We start from the raw sequence: 20,298 nt of genomic DNA, 5'->3' as shown, positions 1-20,298 counted from the left end.
CTATTTTGGTTTCATCTGACCATATGACATTCTCCCAATCCTCTTCTGGATCATCCAAATGCACTCTAGCAAACTTCAGACGGGCCTGGACATGTACTGGCTTAAGCAGGGGGACACGTCTGGCACTGCAGGATTTGAGTCCCTGGCGGCGTAGTGTGTTACTGATGGTAGGCTTTGTTACTTTGGTCCCAGCTCTCTGCAGGTCATTCACTAGGTCCCCCCGTGTGGTTCTGGGATTTTTGCTCACCGTTCTTGTGATCATTTTGACCCCACGGGTGAGATCTTGCGTGGAGCCCCAGATCGAGGGAGATTATCAGTGGTCTTGTATGTCTTCCATTTCCTAATAATTGCTACCACAGTTGATTTCTTCAAACCAAGCTGCTTACCTATTGCAGATTCAGTCTTCCCAGCCTGGTGCAGGTCTACAATTTTGTTTCTGGTGTCCTTTGACAGCTCTTTGGTCTTGGCCATAGTGGAGTTTGGAGAGTGACTGTTTGAGGTTGTGGACAGGTGTCTTTTATACTGATAACAAGTTCAAACAGGTGCCATTAATACAGGTACCGAGTGGAGGACAGAGGAGCCTCTTAAAGAAGAAGTTACAGGTCTGTGAGAGCCAGAAATCTTGCTTGTTTGTAGGTGACCAAATACTTATTTTCCACCATAATTTGCAAATAAATTCATTAAAAATCCTACAATGTGATTTTCTGGATTTTTTTCTCATTTTGTCTGTCATAGTTGACGTGTACCTATGATGAAAATTACAGGCCTCTCTCATCTTTTTAAGTGGGAGAACTTGCACAATTGGTGGCTGACTAAATACTTTTTTCCCCCACTGTATGTATATACACATACCTAGTGGTTTTCATTCTACAAACAAAATGGCAAGAATGTGTTTTATCTGTTGGTCAGACTACTAACATTTCTACAGGAGAGAATGGCTTGATAACGATACACTCCTTAGTTTGAGCTTTCTTAATCACAACAGGTAAGATTCCAAGAGCTCGCTCATGGCCATGTTAAAACACATACCCCAGAAGGTCCTCGTATTAATCATTCATGACACTACAGGTTAAAAGCTGGTTTGCTTAAGTGAGCGCCAGACTTAAGTCTGCATCAATCATTAGGGCCACCATGTTATTTTTTACTCATGGTCCTCCCAGTCATATGTTCACTGTGCAGTCAGAGGAAAAAAGTATGACAATCAATGATCAATCTTTGATAGTATGAAGTAAAATATATGTTTGGTTCTTTTTACTTACACCCTTCAATATCTCCCTTAAAGATATTTTTTGTTGATGTTTTTTAATGATTTGTAATGTATAGGACTTGCAAAAACAGATTAACTTCAGGACAGGTGAACGGATTCCTTTTGTTTGTAATTTATTTTGATTAAGTAAAACGCCAAATAAAAATGACTGTTCAATGAAAAACGTGTCTCTCTTTAAACCTGAAATTTTTTTACATCTTGACAACCTTCAACTTTCTGTTTTTGACAGGACTAGCTATCCATTGATTGAAAACTGTTTAGTATATACTCCAAATATAAACACCGGTGGAAGATAAGATCGTTTGGCTTGTGAAGACAGGAATGTATACTGTACTACAGTAGCTGAGGCCGTGTTTTGGTCACCTCCCATGTTTCCCACATTGCTTCCCAAAAGTACTAAAACATATTTAGATAAGTAAATGGGGATTTGGAAGTTTTATCCAATTTTTTATTGATGTCAAGATGAAGGGAACAGGAGTGAGTTTGTACTGGGCCTATATGCATAAAGAATCTTAGACCTTTCTTAAGAACACTAAAATGGTGCTAACAATTCTTACCAAGGAGTTTTAGTTAAGATTCAGATAAAGGCACAAACGACAAGTAAGACCAAGATCGCCCCCTAGTGATCACTGCAGGGATGATTGTTGTAGTTGGACAGCAAGGTGGACTGGCAGAGCATCCGCTTATCACTGGGAGATGAAATGGAGGACAAGTGCACCCCAATGTGGATAACGGAATCATGTTCAAGTTCACTGTAGAAACTAAAGTCCAAGGTTGCGTTCAGATTTTCCACCCTTCTCCCAAAGCATGCATGTGCAGTGCACACTCTCCATCAAGGACTTAAAAGCATTGAGTGTAAGCGTTTGAGGTAGTTTCCACCATTGTTAAATCCATGACTGCATGCTTCTGGACTCAGGAGAAGGGTGGAGAATCAGCCCAACTAGGGTTTTCTTGGTCTTTTGTGATTCAAGTGACAAGACATGATTGCATCACAGTGATTAATGTCTATGATAATGGATAGTGTAAATAAAGAAACAGGATAAATGATTATGGACAAAATAAATGCAGCAATGTATATTTTAAAGAAAATAAAAATGCTTCAAATTCCATAAAAGAAAAACATGATTTTATGAAGTTTTGAGAGAGGAGTAAAGCATTAAATTAACAAATAACAGTTTATAATGAAAAATGCATAACCAAAGACAATGGACTCTGAAAGGTCCCCATTATCAGACCATCCACATGCATTGACTTCCAGACAGATGGTCTAAACCAAAGTGGACGTGGTGGCACTGATTGCAGTTTAGACCTTGGTAGTGAGAAAAACTGAAGCAGTAAGGCAGCGAGAGAGAGGTGGACACTTGCCCAATCCCAAATCGACCCTATGCACTTACGGAGGTCTCAGGGAATTCCATAAATACAATATGCAGAAAATTCCTCCTAGCCTATCAGAGGGCGAGATGGAGCAATTACCATATTACTTCTAAAGGTGCATAGGGGGCAAGGGCTAAGGTTTGAATTGGGATTGGACAAGTGTCTTCCAAAAGCCCAAGCCAACAGGAAGCATGGGGCACAATCAGCAGCCAATAACATGTTATGTATGAAACATGGGTTTTAAAAACTAGATAGCTGAAGAAAATGTATTTTGCTGCGGCACAAGTGTGAACCAGAGTAGAGAGAGAGCTAAACACAGTCCTTGCGCAATGGATAAGTACCATTAAAAACAGAGACAGAGTCTTTTACAATTAATTTAATCAACAGTATAGCACTGTGCATCCTTCCAAAGTGATATGAGCATTAAAAACCATCAAAAAGTTAAAGAAACGCCTTGACTGTTGAAGAAAAACATGGCAATGAGGACAGACAGCTCCCTCTTCTGGTAAAAAGTTGAACAATTCCAACTGAGGAAAGGAGTTTGATGTGTAATGTGGTGACGTCATCCAATAGGCAGAGAGGGTATATAGGTACTGTAAGAAGCAATACTGGACTATCTTAGATTGTTAGACCAAAGGGCTGAAACCATGTTCTCTCTCGTCAGACAACGCCTTATTCTAGTCATCAGTAGGACATTACCGACACTTCTAAACATATGGCACTGCTCACAGAATTATTCACAAAAGTAAACAAAAACCTTTGGAGGAAAAACAACAATAGAATTCTGACATATACAGGAATGCTAAATAAATAAAAAAATATAGCAATTTCTGCATATTATTTTAAATCAGTAAGCATACACTTCATTTCTAAAGTGACAGTATCATCGCACAAATTGGTATAGTATGCAGAAAATCAATATACAATTACATTGCCTTCAGAAAGTTCACACCCCTTTACTGTTTCCACATTGTTGCCTGAAGTTAAAATTGATACAAAATATATATATACCCCATAATGTCAAAGTGGAAAATGTCTTTCAATTTTTTTAAACAAATTCAATCAAAATGAAAAGCTGAAATGTCGTGAGTCAATAAGTATTCAACCCTTTTGTTATGGCAAGCCTAAATAAGTTCAGGAGTAAAAATGTGCTTAACAAGTCACAAATTGCATGGATTCTGTGTGCAATAATAGTGTTTAACATTAATTTTGAATGACTACCTCATCGTTGTACCCCAGACATACAATTATCTGCAAGGTCCTTAAGTTGAGCAGTGAATTTCAAAGACAGATTCAACCACAAAGGCCAAGGTTTTCCAATGCCTCGCAAAGAAGGGCCCCTATTGGTAGATTAAATGAAACAAAAGCAGACATTGAATATCCCTTTGAGCATGGTGAAGTTATAAATTACACTTTGGATGGGGTATCAATACACTCAGTTATTACAAAGATACAGGTGTCCTTCCCTAACTCAGTTGCCGGAGAGGAAGGAAACCGCTCAGTGATTTCAACATGAGGCCAAGCCAATGGTGACTTTAAAACAGTTCCAGAGTTTAATGGCTGTGACAGGAGAAAACAACAATGTAGTTACCCCACAATACTAACTAATTAACAGAGTGAAAACAAGGAAGCCTGTATTCCAAAACATGCATCCTGTTTGCAACAAGGCACTAAAGTAATACCACAAAAGATGGGCAAAGCTATTCATTTTTTGTCCTAAATACAAAGTGTTATATTTGGGGCAAATCCAGTACAACACATTACTGAGTACAACTCTCCATATTTTCAAGCATAGTGATGGCTGCATCATGTTATGAGTATGCTTGTAATCGTTAAGGACTGGGGAGTTTTTCAGGATAAAAAATAAATGCACAGGCAAAATCCTAGAGGAAAACCTGGTTTCGTCTGTTTTACACCAGACACTAGGAGATGGATTCACTTTTCAGCAGGACAATTACCTAAAACATAATGTAAAATCTACAACTGGAGTTGCTTACCAAGACAGTGAATGTTCTGGAGTGGCCGAGTTACAGTTTTGACTTAAATCTGCTTGAAAATCTATGGCAAGACTTGAAAATGGCTGTCTAGCAATGATCAACAACCAACTTGACAGAGCTTGAAGAATAAAACATTAAATATGCAAATATTGTACAATACAGGAGTGCAAAGCTCTTAGAGACGTACACAGAAAGACTCACATCTGTAATCGCTGTCAAAGGTGATTCTAACATGTATTGACTCAGGGGTGTGAATACTTATGTAAATTTGATATTTCTGAATTTAATTTTTCAATACATTTGTAAACATTTTTAAACACGTTTTCACTTTGCCATTATGGGGTATTGTGTGTAGATGGGTGAGAAAAAAAAATGTAATCCATTTAGAATTCAGGCTGTAACAACAAAACATGGAATAAGTCAAGGGGTATGAATACTTTCTGAAGGCACTGTACATACATACATACATGTTCATACATAGACAAGAATCAGTACAGTAATCAAGATTAAAGGATAAGCGATTCCGTTCTGAAACGTCACAATCCCTATTGAACGTGGTGCATTCAAAAGTTACGTCACCGTTTCTCTCAAGGCAACTAGGAACAGAAGAAAAATTAACGAAGGACACCACAAACCTCTTCCAGTCTGGAGACCGTGAGATACAGTTGAGAAGCTAGCCTATACAATGATTGTACAGCCCATGGCGGCAATCCCATTAACAGAGCTTCTCCACCTTTAGGAGTGAAGCCAATGTACCTCAATAGTACCTGTGTCCTGGAGAGAAAAATCAGGGAATATGAGCCAGTGCAATTTTTACATTTTAACCAACAATGTAATAGAAGTCAGCATAAGATGATGTGCAAGTTATGATGACAATTAGTAATAGGCTACTTTTGTCAATAAAATACGTGTGGATATTCATCAGTATGGCCTCCCTAAAAATAGAAGTTTGTGGATTGCGTTCAAACTCTGAAGGCCCTATAACCACTGAATCTGAAAACACAGGAAAACTCAAAGTGAATGAAGACCTGTCATGTAGACATACAGGAACAAGATGCACCTCCTGTATTCAATGAGTGCATTGGTTAGTTTAACAACTCGTTGCCAACTCATTATTGAGTCAAGACTAATCAGAACAGTCCATGTGAAGTCACTTGTCTGGTTAGGGTACATATGGTATTCCTGAGTTACAGATAGGATTGCAAAATTCTAGAAATGTTCCCACAATTCCCAGGTTTTCCTGGAATCAGGAGGAAATAAGCAGGGAGTAAGTAATCCTAAAACTCGGGAATCCTCCAACCGGGATTTCAGGGAAACCTGGGAATTTTGGGAACGTTTCAGTAATTTTGTAACCCTAGTTACAGATGAAGTTGTTTGTCCTACTTCAACCACGGAGTGTTTAACAATCGAAAACAGAGATCAACATATCCACATTCCCATCTGGTCCACAAACCCTGATGTTGCGTTGACCCAAACACTGTAATATCGCTATAGGAAAAAGAAAGTCATACACTCTTTATAACCCCGTCACTGTGTGACCGAAAAGGTTTACGGAAATAAATACGAGTTATATAGAATGTGCAACTAACTTTCCCTTTTTGGGCTGCAACTCGTCAACATTTTGGGTGTGCGTCTCAACATGTTCTTGTTCACTAAGCTACTGGGCTTTTTGCAGCTGTGCAATTAAGTAAATCCTTAATGACAAAGCTCGCACAAATGTAATCTCCCCTTTAAAGTGAAGGCATCTACAATACAGACTTCTGAATGAGTTATGACAATCATCATTCACATTGTTTGTTTTGCTGATGCTACCACTTAGGTCAGTATGCTGACAGTGCCATTTACGATGTCATCATAATTCCTCTAAAGGTTATCCAGTTCAACACTATCCTAAATATGGGAAAACAACTGAAGTCAGCTTGAATTGCACAACCCAAGCTGCTTGCATTTTCAAGTATGCTACCTCACCAAATAAAGACTACAAATGAGATACTGTCACTTTAAAAAAAGAGAGGTTAAACAATATTCACAAATGTACATTTAAGGCTTAATTGTATAGCACTAACAATAGTAGCAGCAGTAAACCACTTCTGAATTAATAATAACAATAATGATCATAATAATAATATATTATTAAAGCAAATCGATGACATTTTTTTCCCACAATGCTGAACAGCTTCGGTGTACATCTTGGACGAATCTCTCCTCATGTCTGAGCAGTTTTCAATGTATCATAGAATCTTGGCCCGGGACTGGGCCTTTAACAGAATCCGTCAATCCTTTTTCTCTCACCATTAGATTTAAGTACACTTCGCCTCTCCCATTCAGACTATTGTTAGAGAGAAGTACGTTTAGAAAGAGCACTACATTTGAGGAAGAAGAACGAAAATGTCTGAGCAATATATTAATTCCACATTCATTTTGCACAGGAATAGAAGGGGATTGGGACATGGGCCAACCGGGACCTCCCAGATGGCCCTTGATTTATCAGATCTGACAGAATGGGAGTGAGAGAGTGCGAGATTGTCAACCGTGAGCTAGGTCAGCCATCACACTTCCCTCCCTACTATCCTAGTCAATGGCCCGACACACCTAACACACCACCCAGACAAAGACACACACCCTGTGGGTTAACCTTTCCCATAGCTGTAGATCACTTGCACACACACACCCTCAGCTGGAGACGACATTCCAGACATCTAACACTAACAACCCCCCCCCCCCCCCAACACACACATTAATTTCCCCCCTCAAAAGTACCGGAGCAATATCATTAAAGGCCATATTTGCCATGTTGCCAGATGTTCTGCTGTTAGACTAGGAAACGCCTGCTTCTGAATGCTAAACCAAGTCCGTCTCTCTCCTCAAAGTGAGGGCTGGGTACAATAGAAGGGTGCTCTCTCCCTCAGAGCGGTCTCAAATAACCACTCTCTTTGTCCTCTGCAATCGATCCTTAACATGAACATGAAAAAAAAACTCATTGGAAATATATATGTATACATTATACACATTTAATATATATTTTTGTTTTATATTAAATTCTTATATAGACAAACACGTTTTTTTTTGCGAGGTGTCGATTACATTTCGGTAGAAGCCTCGAGAGGACACAAATATGACTGAGAAAGACCGTCGAAGCTTCGGTTGCGCGATGAGCCATCATCATCATCATCATCACTTCACCCCATGGGATATGGAGCGTGGCCCTGCAGAACATTACAAAAGGCGTCCAGACATTCTTGAGAAAGCGCGTGGAGTGCAGGGCTCGAAGTCACACACAGTTAGCAGTGAGAGTTTTGAGAGGGCGCGGGACAGGAGACTGCAGGGGCTCCAGTTATCACTGAAGCGTTAGTACTGCAGGCGATGGCCTTTGGGCTGAGCTGCGCAGAGCTGGAGCAGAGGAGATACTATGTAAGAATGTGAGCCGTGGAGTGAATGGAGACAAACTCGCGCAGGATATTCTTGGCCATCTCCATATTGTTCTGTGCAATCATCAGGGCTTTCTGGATGTCTTGGTAGGTGTAGCCTTGGCTCATGAGATGCTCGATCTCGCTGGTGATCTTGGGGTTGGCTACTCCTCCACCGCCTTCTGACCCTCCTCCACCATATCCACCTCCTCCGGTGCCTAATCCAGGAGGTATGGGGCTGGGCCGGTGCTCTGAGTTGATGCGGCGGGGGAGGGGCTTGGGAGGCCGCTCTGGGGCGTCGCTGGACTCTGAGAAGGCTAGAAGAACAGGGAGGAGAATAGAACAGCATTCACACCACAAACCACAGAACAACAAGCAGCATCCACATTACAATCCAGTACTCCTGCCCAAATCTTGATTCGCAATCGTAAGTCTTGAAGACAGCATAAGGGTGCTCTTTGAGATAACATTTATAAATATAGGAATACAATACCAGGGACAATCTTGTTAAATACCCAGGGTTGTTCAACCGTTCGAGACTGGGCCGGAAAAACTCTGGGCTCTAGTAACAGCCTATATCTTACAACTGCAGATGAGAATTAGTTATTTATTTAACTCAAATCTGGTGCACCGTTTGTCGTACATGTTCTCTATCAAATAAACGACCTTGGGCCCAGTGTTCCCTGGTCAGATCAGGTCAGGAAAACCTCCCCGCCCTACAAATTAACTATAGGGTTCTGAAACACGTGCCTCTGAAGCCACATGCGGCTGTTTAACTACCCCCTTTTCAAACTTTTGACCCTACAAATTAACTATATCACCGGCTCTGAGTTGTTGGGGGCCTTACAGGCGGACGCTCCGGGCTCGCTGTCCATGAAGAGATGGCTTAAGGCGGCGGCCCCCAGCTCGGACAGGGTGTGTCGGGCCGGGGCCACGGGCAACACTGGTTTGGGGATGTCGTAGCCATTCTCCTCTTCTACCTCCTCAGGGGGCTCCCGGACTGGGCATGGGGGCTCCCGGACTGGGCAGGGGGGCTCCCGGACTGGGCAGGGGACCTCCCAGATGGGGCCATTGGTACTGGCCAGGGGGGGCAGCTCAGAGTAATCTGGGGAACGGAGGGATTGACAGTGGGGTCAGAAGGGTGAATTGAAACAATGGCATTTGAATCTCTCCGAATAGAATGGAATCGAATAGTGTGGGCTATAATAGAATACAGTGGGATAGAATAGAATAGAGTGGGATAGAATAGAGTGGGCTATAATAGAATACAGTGGGATAGAATAGAGTGGGCTATAATAGAATACAGTGGGATAGAATAGTGGGCTAGATGGTGGGCTAAAATGAGAATAGAGCTGGAGTGCTGAACTAGCAAAGATGGGGTATACTGCATGTGTGTTTATAATAAGCAGAAGCAGATAGGGTTGAGAACAGAGAGTTGGCCACAAAGTACTGGTCAAAAGCAGTGAACTACGTAGTGAACAGGGTGCCATTTGGCACGCAGACATAGTGTCGTGGTAGGGCAGTACCCGAGTCTCTGGCCAGGTGAGACAAGGAGGCTGTGAGGGCCTGGGCCTGGATGTTATACATGGCTTCATACATTTGAGGTCCTTCATCCAGGTCATTCAGCATGGGCCTACCAAACACAGGAAGGGGAGAGAGACTAATAGGACATGACCAGATTTTTAAAATGATTTTTCTACTTGTGTTTTTTACTATTGACATGCAATCAATTGTCAGAATAAGAAAATACATCATTGAAGATGTACATAGTACCCCTACAATATAATCAACATCATCAATTCACTTACAGTGACACTTTTCAATGAAGTGTTTCTCAATTAGAGGGTATTCTGCCTTATAGCAGAGGGTGCTTACCATGAGTTGAGAGAGGTAGGCTGGGGGGGTTTGGGGACTGGGGTCTCTGCCACCACAAGGGGGGCTGCCATGGGGGCCAGGACAGGCCGAGAGGTGGGGATCATGTAGTCGGACTCGTCGTCACTCTCATAAGCCTCCTCCCCAGCCACAGGCTTCAGACCTGGATGGGGTCTGACAACGCAGCGAGAGAGAGGGGGACAGTTAATATAACCAGGGCCAGGAGATTTTGGTACCTGATCAGGGAAAACGCTGGGTTCTGAGTATAGGCTATACCTAGGACAGAGTTTTTCTGGGTATAGTCACTTGGTCCGAAGAAACTCCTGGCCCTATACATCATAAAACACATTCACACAGCAGGGAGAGGAGTGTGTACTGTACTGTACTGTACCTTGTTGCCAGAGCATAGATGGCATTGGCCGAGACTGAAGGCTTCACTTTGGGGTTGTCGTACTCCTGACTGCCAGAAGCCGTGCCTCCAAAACTCTGGGGAGGAACATAGAAGACAGACAATACACACAAAGTCCTATTTCTGTAAATACCCATTTGTGATCCCCATACAATTGTATGCAGTCTTGGTATAGGTTAAATCCATGTCTGTGAAAGCACATTTCATCAACTGCTCTAATAGAAGCTAGTATTAGACCTTGGCTCCCGTCACCAGCTGATGGTCCAGACTGAGCGAGCTGTTGTTCCTCTGTCCGTCTGTGCATCTGTCTAGGGCTGAGGGTAGGGCCAGGGGGAGCGAGTGTCTGTTAGAGAGCTCCCGGACCCCCCGCGTGTCTCCCACACTGGGTGGCTGTCCGGGGGCCTTGGGCACTGGCCTGGGGTTCCAGTCGGCCAGGTTGCGGTTGGGCGGGGCCGGGGGCAGCTTGGGCTCCCCCAGGGGGGTGCAAGGTAGGGGCCGTCTGCCGAGCCATCCGTCAGGCCCGGCAGAGAGAGGTCTGTCTGTGGGAGGAGGGGGCGGCAGGTTCCTCAGGGCTGGAGGCAGGGGGAGAGGCTTGTCCTTGTGGTGGGAGGACGCCTATGGGAAAGGAGAGCACAATTACAGACCATGAGGACAATCAATTTAATCTGTTTTCAAAGGAGGAAGTAGCCTACTTCATAGGAGTATTTGTCAACTTATCACGGAAGCACATTAATTAACAGCAGTAATGCCAAAAATACTTTGGTTTTTAAACAAAGGTTTTTGGTTTCTGCTATACAAAACATGAATTATTATTTTTGTGTTTCTATTCAACCTCCACTGTCCTCCAACAGCGGCTAAATAGGCCCCTCTCTCACACATTTCAACTTATGACATTCCCATTTGTCTATTGCTGTTAGACTGTGAATGAGCAGAGAGCTTGCCTTGGATGCGGCCCCTGGGCTGGATGCTCCTGGGGGGTTGGTGGGTCGGTGCTGCAGGAGGTCAAGGCGGGGGGGCACGGGGGGCAGGGAGGACTGGGGTGCCAGGGACATGGGCGATGGGGGCCGCTCCACCTGCAACGCACCAACATCACCCCACAGCTCAGGAAGAGAGTTCTGGAAACGTTTCACTGCACACTTACTCTTCAATACCAGAGAAAACATTTCCCATCACATCAAAACTGTGTGTAGTCTCACTCTCAAAGTATTCATCTATTCAAGCTTACTCCACTGGCTGAGTTCTGACGCGTTACAAACAGACAGCTGAAAGATGTTGGCTCACAACAGGAGAAAAATGGTCCTGCACATCAAACACCTGGAAGAAGCCAAGCTAACCCTGACCTTAGAAGTCAAAGATGAAAGCTATGTGATCTTACACTCTGAAGGTGCGATAAAGAGAGAGGAAGAGTTCCTCAGAACAGTTCAGTTTACAGCAGGGGTGCACAACTATAGTCCACAAGGATTACAGTAGGCTATATGCCCACATTCAGTAGGCAAACCTTGAGAAAAAAACATTATTTGTGACTGAATCTATCTGAACGTTCCACAATGTTGTGCCTTGCTGAGCGTGGCCCAGGGATCGAGGAAGAGTAATGTAAAGTTGTCCCTAGACACTGATCTTGGGTCAGTTTTGCATTTTCCCCACTAATGTTAAGGTTAAGATTGGGGGAGGGGAAGCTGATCCTAGACCTGTACCTAGAGGAAACTTCACCCCGGAGCTATAGAGAAGAGGGCTCCATATCAGCTTTAGGCCCCATCTAGACGGCGTTCACCTTGGAACAGGCCAGCTTGCTCATCATGAGGTGGGGGTCTTCCAGCCGGTCGTCGTCGTCATCGTCGTAGCTGGGCGAGGGGGCGCCCTCCGCACCGAACAGGCCCCTGCAGCCCCCGTAGGAGCCCCCTATGGGGTCCTTGGGGTCAAAGGGGTCAACTACGATGGGCTCCGTGCCCTTGATCTCACAGCGGCAGAACGGGCAGCCCTGACCCTCCGACTCCTGAAGGAGAAGAAAATAAGAGAGAGAGAGAGAGAGAGAGAGAGAGAGAGAGAGATATTATGGAAATTCATGTCTATATGAGGATGCACATGCATGCACCCACATACACACTTCTGCCCACTGACCCACCCACACACCCGCCCTACCCAGCAGTGTGAGAGAGACTAGGTGTACAGTACCTGCCAGGCGGTGAGACAGAAGGTACACATGAGGTGACCGCAGGGCTCGATCTTCACGTCCTTGTCGTTCTCCGCACAGATCTTACACAGCTGGAAGGTGGAGCCCATCTCACAGTACAGCTCATATTGCTCCTGAGGACATACACACAGAGATACATACAGTCAGCCATGGGACTTCAGCAGACCTCCATGAGCGCAGGATAACACACAAATAGAGCACATTAAAGCACCCTTAGTTGAGTTTGGTTCTTACTGTATATGGCAAATAAAAGGAACCAGGGTCATGTTCAGTAGGGCACACCATAGCAAAACATTTTGAAACAGAAAATGAATGATAATTTCCTACTGGACAAGTTCAGATAGTACCCCGTTTCACTCAGTTTCAAAACTTTTTCTCTACTGAACAGGACCCAAAATTCAGGAAGTGCAGTGTGTGTGTGTGTGTGTGTGTGTGAGAGTGAGAGAGTGAGTGAGTGAGTGAGTGAGTGAGTGAGTGAGTGAGTGAGTGAGTGAGTGAGAGAGAGAGTGAGTGAGTGAGTGAGTGAGAGAGTGAGTGAGTGAGTGAGTGAGTGAGTGAGTGAGTGGTGGTGAGTGGTGAGTGGTGGTGAGTGAGTGAGTGAGTGGTGAGTGGTGAGTGAGTGGTAGTGAGTGAGTGAGTGAGTGGTGGTGAGTGGTGAGTGAGTGAGTGAGTGAGTGAGTGAGTGAGTGAGAGAGTGAGTGAGTGAGTGAGTGAGAGAGAGAGAGAGAGAGAGAGAGAGAGAGAGAGAGAGAGAGAGAGAGAGAGAGAGAGAGAGAGAGAGACCCACCTGTGTGACTTTGATATGGTCTTGTGGCGAGGGTTCACACAGTCCTGTGAGGTCTGGGTTCTGGGTGCGCCCGTCAGGGAACAGGTAGCTGGACAGAGGAGATGGAACTCTGGTCACTCACAAGGGTCAACCAACACACATAGGTTGTGTCTGAAATGACACCCTATTCCCCATATAAAGCGCACTACTACTGACTACAGCCACACAGGGCTGCCACATAGGATCAACAGCACGGCACTATATGGGGAATAGGGTGTAATTTGAGTCGCAGCCATACTGTATGTTTTTGACTCTGTCTTTCATGTAACCTTGAGACCTAAGTGATACTTTTCAGTGGCTTTATAGAACACATGTATCAGGCTCTTTGCAAAGCAAACCTTTCACGGACTAATTCAGCATTTGATTACAGGTTTGAAGACGCTTACCACAGCGTTTATAAAACAAAACAGAAGTTTGAACACTGGCATACTCTAGGACAGTTGTTCTCAACTCTGGTCTTCGAGTACCCCCAGCAGTAGACATTGTTGTTGAAACCCCAGACAAACACACCTCATTCACCTTGTCAAGAAGTTGATAAGTAGAATCAGGTGTGCCACATTGTTTTTAGAAATATCAACTCTTGGGTTGAGACTGGAGAGAGAGACACGGACAGACAGAAAGACAGACAGAGAGAGAGACTGAGAGAGACACACAGATAGAGAGAGGTTGGTGAACTCACAATCCTTCCCGGAAGCCGTCGATGAGGGCCTGGAAGAGGGGCTTGTTGTGGGGGATGGTCTGCAGGATGTTCCCATCTGCAGTGACGTAGCCGATGGCCCACTGGCCCAGCCGCGTGCAGCTCAACCTGAAGATGTAGCTGTGGAACACACACACACACACACACACACACACACACACCAAGGACTAATGACAACAGGGAAAACACCCTAAATAAAATGCCCAATCACAGTTCATCCCCACCCTAAGCAAACTCCTGGTGAGCTTCTCTGTCCTGAGTTCAATACTAAAGGATATATTTTCATTAACAAGCCTTTTATAAAGCAATTGTAGGCATTACAAGCTTTGTAAACAATATACTGTATGCTTATAAATTGTTTTGCTTATAGTGTGAGTGTTTGTGTGTATACACACCCCCATCAATCCACCGCTTACAATGCAGTATATATGCTTGCAATGCTTGTAAATCTTTATACATCACAGAATCCTCAAGTATTATTAGTATGAATATACACTATCCATAAATAGTTAAGTAATGCTTATTCATTAAAATCATTATAAAGCGTCACCAATTTTGTCATCTAGGCCTAAGAGGTGAATGAAGGCTAAATACTTGCTGCGTTGTGACACACACTTGCTCTCTGTTGGAGCAAGTATTGACATCAGCCCAGTCTCTACAATACACCTATTGATGCTTGGTACCATGCTGTTCCATGTGCCACAGGGGGCACGTGACACCGGGGTTGAGGGCGGACTGGCGCCTTCTGTGTCATTGTGTAAGTGTGCGTTAGACAGCCAAGCTGGTGGTGCTCGCCAGTGTGTGTAAGGTCCAGTTCGTTAGTGTGTGTAAGCTCATGACAGACAGACTGCGTAAGAATGCAGTGTGCTTAACAGTAGTCTAAGTAGCTGTATTGGAGTGTGAGAGTATGTCAAGTCAGTGACTAACATAATGTAAAAAAAAAAATATATATACATATATATATACACACACAGTGAGGGAAAAAAAGTATTTGATCCCCTGCTGATTTTGTACATTTGCCCACTGACAAAGACATGATCAGTCTATAATTTTAATGGTAGGTTTATTTGAACAGTGAGAGACAGAATAACAACAAAAAAATCCAGAAAAACGCATGTCAAAAATTGTATAAATTGATTTGCATTTTAATGAGGGAAATAAGTATTTGACCCCTCTGCAAAACATGACTTAGTACTTGGTGGCAAAACCCTTGTTGGCAATCACAGAGGTCAGACATTTCTTGTAGTTGGCCACCAGGTTTGCACACATCTCAGGAGGGATTTTGTCCCACTCCTCTTTGCAGATCTTCTCCAAGTCATTAAGGTTTTGAGGCTGACGTTTGGCAACTCGAACCTTCAGCTCCCTCCACAGATTTTCTATGGGATTAAGGTCTGGAGACTGGCTAGGCCACTCCAGGACCTTAATGTGCCTCTTCTTGAGCCACTCCTTTGTTGCCTTGACCGTGTGTTTTGGGTCATTTTCATGCTGGAATACCCATCCACGACCCATTTTCAGTGCCCTGGCTGAGGGAAGGAGGTTCTCACCCAAGATTTGACGGTACATGGCCCCGTCCATCGTCCCTTTGATGCGGTGAAGTTGTCCTGTCCCCTTAGCAGAAAAACACCCCTAAAGCATAATGTTTCCACCTCCATGTTTGACGGTGGGGATGGTGTTCTTGGGGTCATAGGCAGCATTCCTTCTCCTCCAAACACGGCGAGTTGAGTTGATGCCAAAGAGCTCGATTTTGGTCTCATCTGACCACAACACTTTCACCCAGTTCTCCTCTGAATCATTCAGATGTTCATTGGCAAACTTCAGACGGGCCTGTATATGTGCTTTCTTGAGCAGGGGGACCTTGTGGGCGCTGCAGGATTTCAGTCCTTCACGGCGTAGTGTGTTACCAATTGTTTTCTTGGTGACTATGCCTTGAGATCATTGACAAGATCCTCCCGTGTAGTTCTGGGCTGATTCCTCACCGTTTTCATGATCATTGCAACTCCACGAGGTGAGATCTTGCATGGAGCCCCAGGTCGAGGGAGATTGACAGTTCTTTTGTGTTTCTTCCATTTGCGAATAATCGCACCAACTGTTGTTGGTCTTGTAGCCCATTCCAGCCTTGTGTAGGTCTACAATCTTGTCCCTGACATCCTTGGAGAGCTCTTTGGTCTTGGCCATGGTGGAGAGTTTGGAATCTGATTGATTGATTGCTTCTGTGGACAGGTGTCTTTTATAAAGGTAACAAGCTGAGATTAGGAGCACTCCCTTTAAGAGTGTGCTCCTAATCTCAGCTCGTTACTTGTATAAAAGACACCTGGGAGCCAGAAATCTTTCTGATTTAGAGGGGGTCAAATACTTATTTCCCTCATTAAAATGCAAATAAATGTATAACATTTTTGACATGTGTTTTTATGGATTTTTTTGTTGTTATTCTGTCTTTCACTGTTCAAATAAACCTACCATTAAAATTATAGACTGATAATTTCTTTGTCAGTGGGCAAACGTACAAAATCAGCAGGGGATCAAATACTTTTTTTCCCCCTCACTGTATAGTCATGGTTATAATGAGATGGTAACTTCAATGAAAGTGTATAATAAACATCACCATCTCTCACTGTGTTAGTGCTTTGACAATAGCGGAGAAAGTGTATTTGGCTGAGGTGTGTGTGTGTGCTCCTGTCAGTGTGCATATGCTATGTGTGTTTGTGCGCGCGTGTGCTGATGTGTGCATGTCAGTGTTGCATATGTCTGTTGTGCATGTGTACATATGTAGTCTCGCTCACTGACCTGCCAGGTTTGTGGATGAACTTCTGCAGCCGGGCCTTGACCTCATCGTAGGTGAGGAAGGCCATGTAGCCAGGGTGAGTCACCGCCAGACTGTTCCAGTTCCTCAGCAGAGACGACCAAGGCTGTATACACACACACGGGCACACAGAGCAGAGGGTGAGTCACGTCGTCTCAGGAGTGGTACAACACGGTGGTACAACGTGGAGAGTAATGCAACAAATCGAATGAACCATGATTTCCAGCTCCCTTTACTTTCTCCAGGGATGCAACCCTATCTCCATATCAGAGCTGCCCCCAGGGAATGGTAACGTGGTAACGATAGTGAGAAGTTACTGTACGAAGAGTAAATCACCCTGTGATGCACTACGCCTGCCTGGACTCAAATTAGTGTTACTCTGTCAGAGTACACTGACACACCATGAGGAACTATTTTCAGCTGGCTGGTCTTGTGACAAGAGGAAAGAGGAAATAGAGTTAGTCCAGTGTTCTACTGCTAGCAATGGCAGCTAATGTGCTACAACAAACTCCTTTAAAATGTACTTAGCAATTAAAATCAAATCAAATTTTATTGGCCACATGCGCCGAATACAACAGGTGCAGACATTACAGTGAAATGCTTACTTACAGCCCTTAACCAACAGTGCATTTATTTTTAACAAAACAGTAAAAATAAAACAACAACAAAAAAAGTGTTGAAAAAAAAAAGAGCAGAAGTAAAATAAAATAACAGTAGGGAGGCTATATATACAGGGGGGTACCGGTGCAGAGTCAATGTGCGGGGGCACCGGCTAGTTGAGGTAGTTGAAGTAATATGTACATGTGGGCAGAGTTAAAGTGACTATGCATAAATAATTAACAGAGTAGCAGCAGCGTAAAAGGATGGGGTGGGGGGGCAGTGCAAATAGTCTGGGTAGCCATGATTAGCTATTCAGGAGTCTTATGGCTTGAGGGTAGAAGCTGTTGAGAAGTCTTTTGGACCTAGACTTGGCACTCCGGTACCGCTTGCCGTGCGGTAGCAGAGAGAACAGTCTATGACTAGGGTGGCTGGAGTCTTTGACAATTTTGAGGGCTTTCCTCTGACAAATTAGCTAGCATACGTAGTGGTACAAAGGGGGATCCACACCAGTGCGTTTGTGAGGTCTCTTGACACTTCAAAAACTGTGAAATAAATTGTGAAGTGAACTCATGCTGATGGTTTAGAGGCAAAATAAAAGCAGAACCACAATGACCAAAGACCTAGCCTTCTACAACACAGTTAACCAATGGGCTATGCATGTATGGTGACCCAACAGACCCCAAAATGGCGTCCTGTCACTTCCTCTTCTAAAGATGTATTTTCAGATATCATTTTTTAAATTTGTGGCTGTAACTGTGAAAGTAATTACATTTGGACACTTTTCTTAGCACAGTCTATGCCAAATGTACACAACCCTAGCACACAGTCCTTGAGTCAAGGCTAGGCTATATCAGACGGTTGTTTTAGCTTTTACTTCAGCTTCAGTCACAATATGACCAGAAAGAACGTTACCTCACACCTATTGTCATACGTGTTCCTCTTTACCTCAAGCACTACCAGGTGCTAAATGTCATGCATGCAGCATCACCGATATGAGCCATTGGCAAATCTACTACTGCACTGAACCTAACCATCAGATAGCATAGGAGCCATAGTCATAGATAAGACATCCCTGACAGACAAGTCATAATTATACATTTACTCCTACCAGTATCTTTATCATCAGTTTGGCTATCGTACAAAGGAAGCTAGCTAGTAGCAAATGGATATGTCACAAATGGCACCCTATTCCATATAGTGCACTACTTTTAACCAGACCACCCTGTCTTGTGTTACTAACTGGAAATGATGCTTCCATCCGATTGTGCCCTTGCAGTCGATATTTATTACAGCTGAGAGAAGCAGATTGATGTGCAGGGGCTTCAAAAGAACATGAATGCTCTCTGAAACGGCTATTTAGGGATCCCAAAACCCAAATAAAGAGTCTGTATAGCGTAGAGAGAGCAGAGCACCTAGGTTGCACTGCATCCATTCCACTCACTCTCACACAAGCCATGGAGCTAGCTAGGGCCTAATGAAATAAAGAAACCATCAAATCAGACTGAAGAACACTTCCTCTCAGGAAACAAATATTAGTCATCCCTTAGAAACAACTAAAGAAACAGATGACTAAAAGGGGGAACATTTATAAAAACCTTCACTTTCACGTTTTGAAATTGGCATGCAAGTGGCGTGGGTTATATTCATTAGGCACCAAACGGAAGAAAATGGACTGAAACAAGGAGCAACTACTTGGACTTGTCCAATAAGAAACACTAATTTCCGTTGTAAAACTTTTTACAATATTTTCCGGTGCGTGCCCTAATTAATACGACCTTGTGCTTTGTGCATCTTAGAGCTCTCTATAATGAGACAATTACTTAGGGGGACATTGGTTGTTGGTCTTTTGGCATTTAGGCTACTGCACACAGGCGTAGCAGCACTAAACATTATGTATGTGAAGAAGAGCAGTGGGTGGGGTGGGGGGGTGGTTTCCCGGACACAGATTAATCTCCATTGAAAGTAGTCCAAGATTAGACTTAATCTGTGTCCGGGAAACCGGCCCTAGAACTTGTTTCAATGCAACTAAATTAGAGATTTGTCACTTATGGATCAAAATGTCAAAAACGTCAATAAAGCAGACATATTTCCAATGAACTAGTCAGATTCCGAGGTCCTTTGTGACAGGACAGTTATGTTGTGGTACAGTTTGTGCCTCACAGCTGACCAGCAGGCCCAGTAAGCGCTCTCTGTACAGTGGCCCCTTAACGACTTGATAGAATTAGCCCCAAAACGCCACTCCTCTCCTAGGCACTTACCAATTTCATCCAGTCCCCTGACTCCCTGTAAAGCAGCGATTCTCAACTGGTGGGTCGCAACCCAGGTTTTGAATGGGTCATGAGTGTTTTGTTTTTTATACTCCAGTCTGAACTTAAATGACTAAAACCAGGTAGAAAGTGTGTAGAAATAATAATGAACCTTTATATTTAAATAATTTAACATCTGAATTACTTTACTTCAATCATAGTATTTTCAATATATCATTATTTATTTAGAGGATTTAGTTGATTTTGTAGTCTCAAACCAACATTTATGCAAAATTGAATTATTGACAATGAAAAAGGTTCCCTTGTCATATAATTGGCACATTTACTATCAATATAGAATAAAAACACAGTATTCCAGATTGCATTTTAGCAAAAATAAATAAAATCACGAAGCGAATATTGGATTGCGACTAAGACAACCTGGTTCAATATGGGTCCAGAAGCAAAAAACTGTTGACAACCACTGATGTAAAGTGCAAGAGTTCTTTAAGAGTTGGAGACTGCATTATGCCAACAACAAGGGGCAGCAAGATGCCTCTATTCAGCCTGGAGACACGCAAAGCAGCAACTCAACTCAAAACACTTGCCCCC

At 43.5% G+C, this 20,298-nt stretch overlaps 1 protein-coding gene across 1 annotated transcript in view; it reads right to left on the bottom strand.

The window, feature by feature from the left end:
- Positions 1-7,367: 7,367 nt before the first annotated feature.
- Positions 7,368-20,298, bottom strand: part of LOC121560841 (E3 ubiquitin-protein ligase CBL-like) — a 44,106-nt gene continuing 31,175 nt past the window's right edge. Inside the window, exons 5-16 of the mRNA XM_041873700.2 lie at positions 16,825-16,946; positions 14,023-14,160; positions 13,305-13,392; positions 12,499-12,630; positions 12,098-12,319; positions 11,268-11,399; positions 10,564-10,941; positions 10,309-10,403; positions 9,921-10,091; positions 9,572-9,678; positions 8,893-9,150; positions 7,368-8,362 (exon numbers count right to left, since the gene is read on the bottom strand). Coding sequence (XP_041729634.2) covers positions 8,046-8,362; positions 8,893-9,150; positions 9,572-9,678; positions 9,921-10,091; positions 10,309-10,403; positions 10,564-10,941; positions 11,268-11,399; positions 12,098-12,319; positions 12,499-12,630; positions 13,305-13,392; positions 14,023-14,160; positions 16,825-16,946 — 2,160 coding nt within the window. The 3' untranslated portion in view covers positions 7,368-8,045. The remainder of the gene's footprint in view (positions 8,363-8,892; positions 9,151-9,571; positions 9,679-9,920; positions 10,092-10,308; positions 10,404-10,563; positions 10,942-11,267; positions 11,400-12,097; positions 12,320-12,498; positions 12,631-13,304; positions 13,393-14,022; positions 14,161-16,824; positions 16,947-20,298) is intronic.

The sequence above is a fragment of the Coregonus clupeaformis genome, chromosome 5 (assembly GCF_020615455.1).
Source record: "Coregonus clupeaformis isolate EN_2021a chromosome 5, ASM2061545v1, whole genome shotgun sequence".
NCBI lineage: Eukaryota > Metazoa > Chordata > Actinopteri > Salmoniformes > Salmonidae > Coregonus > Coregonus clupeaformis.
The sequence above is the reverse complement of the archived record's forward strand: the minus strand, read 5'-3'. Positions and strand labels throughout refer to the sequence as shown.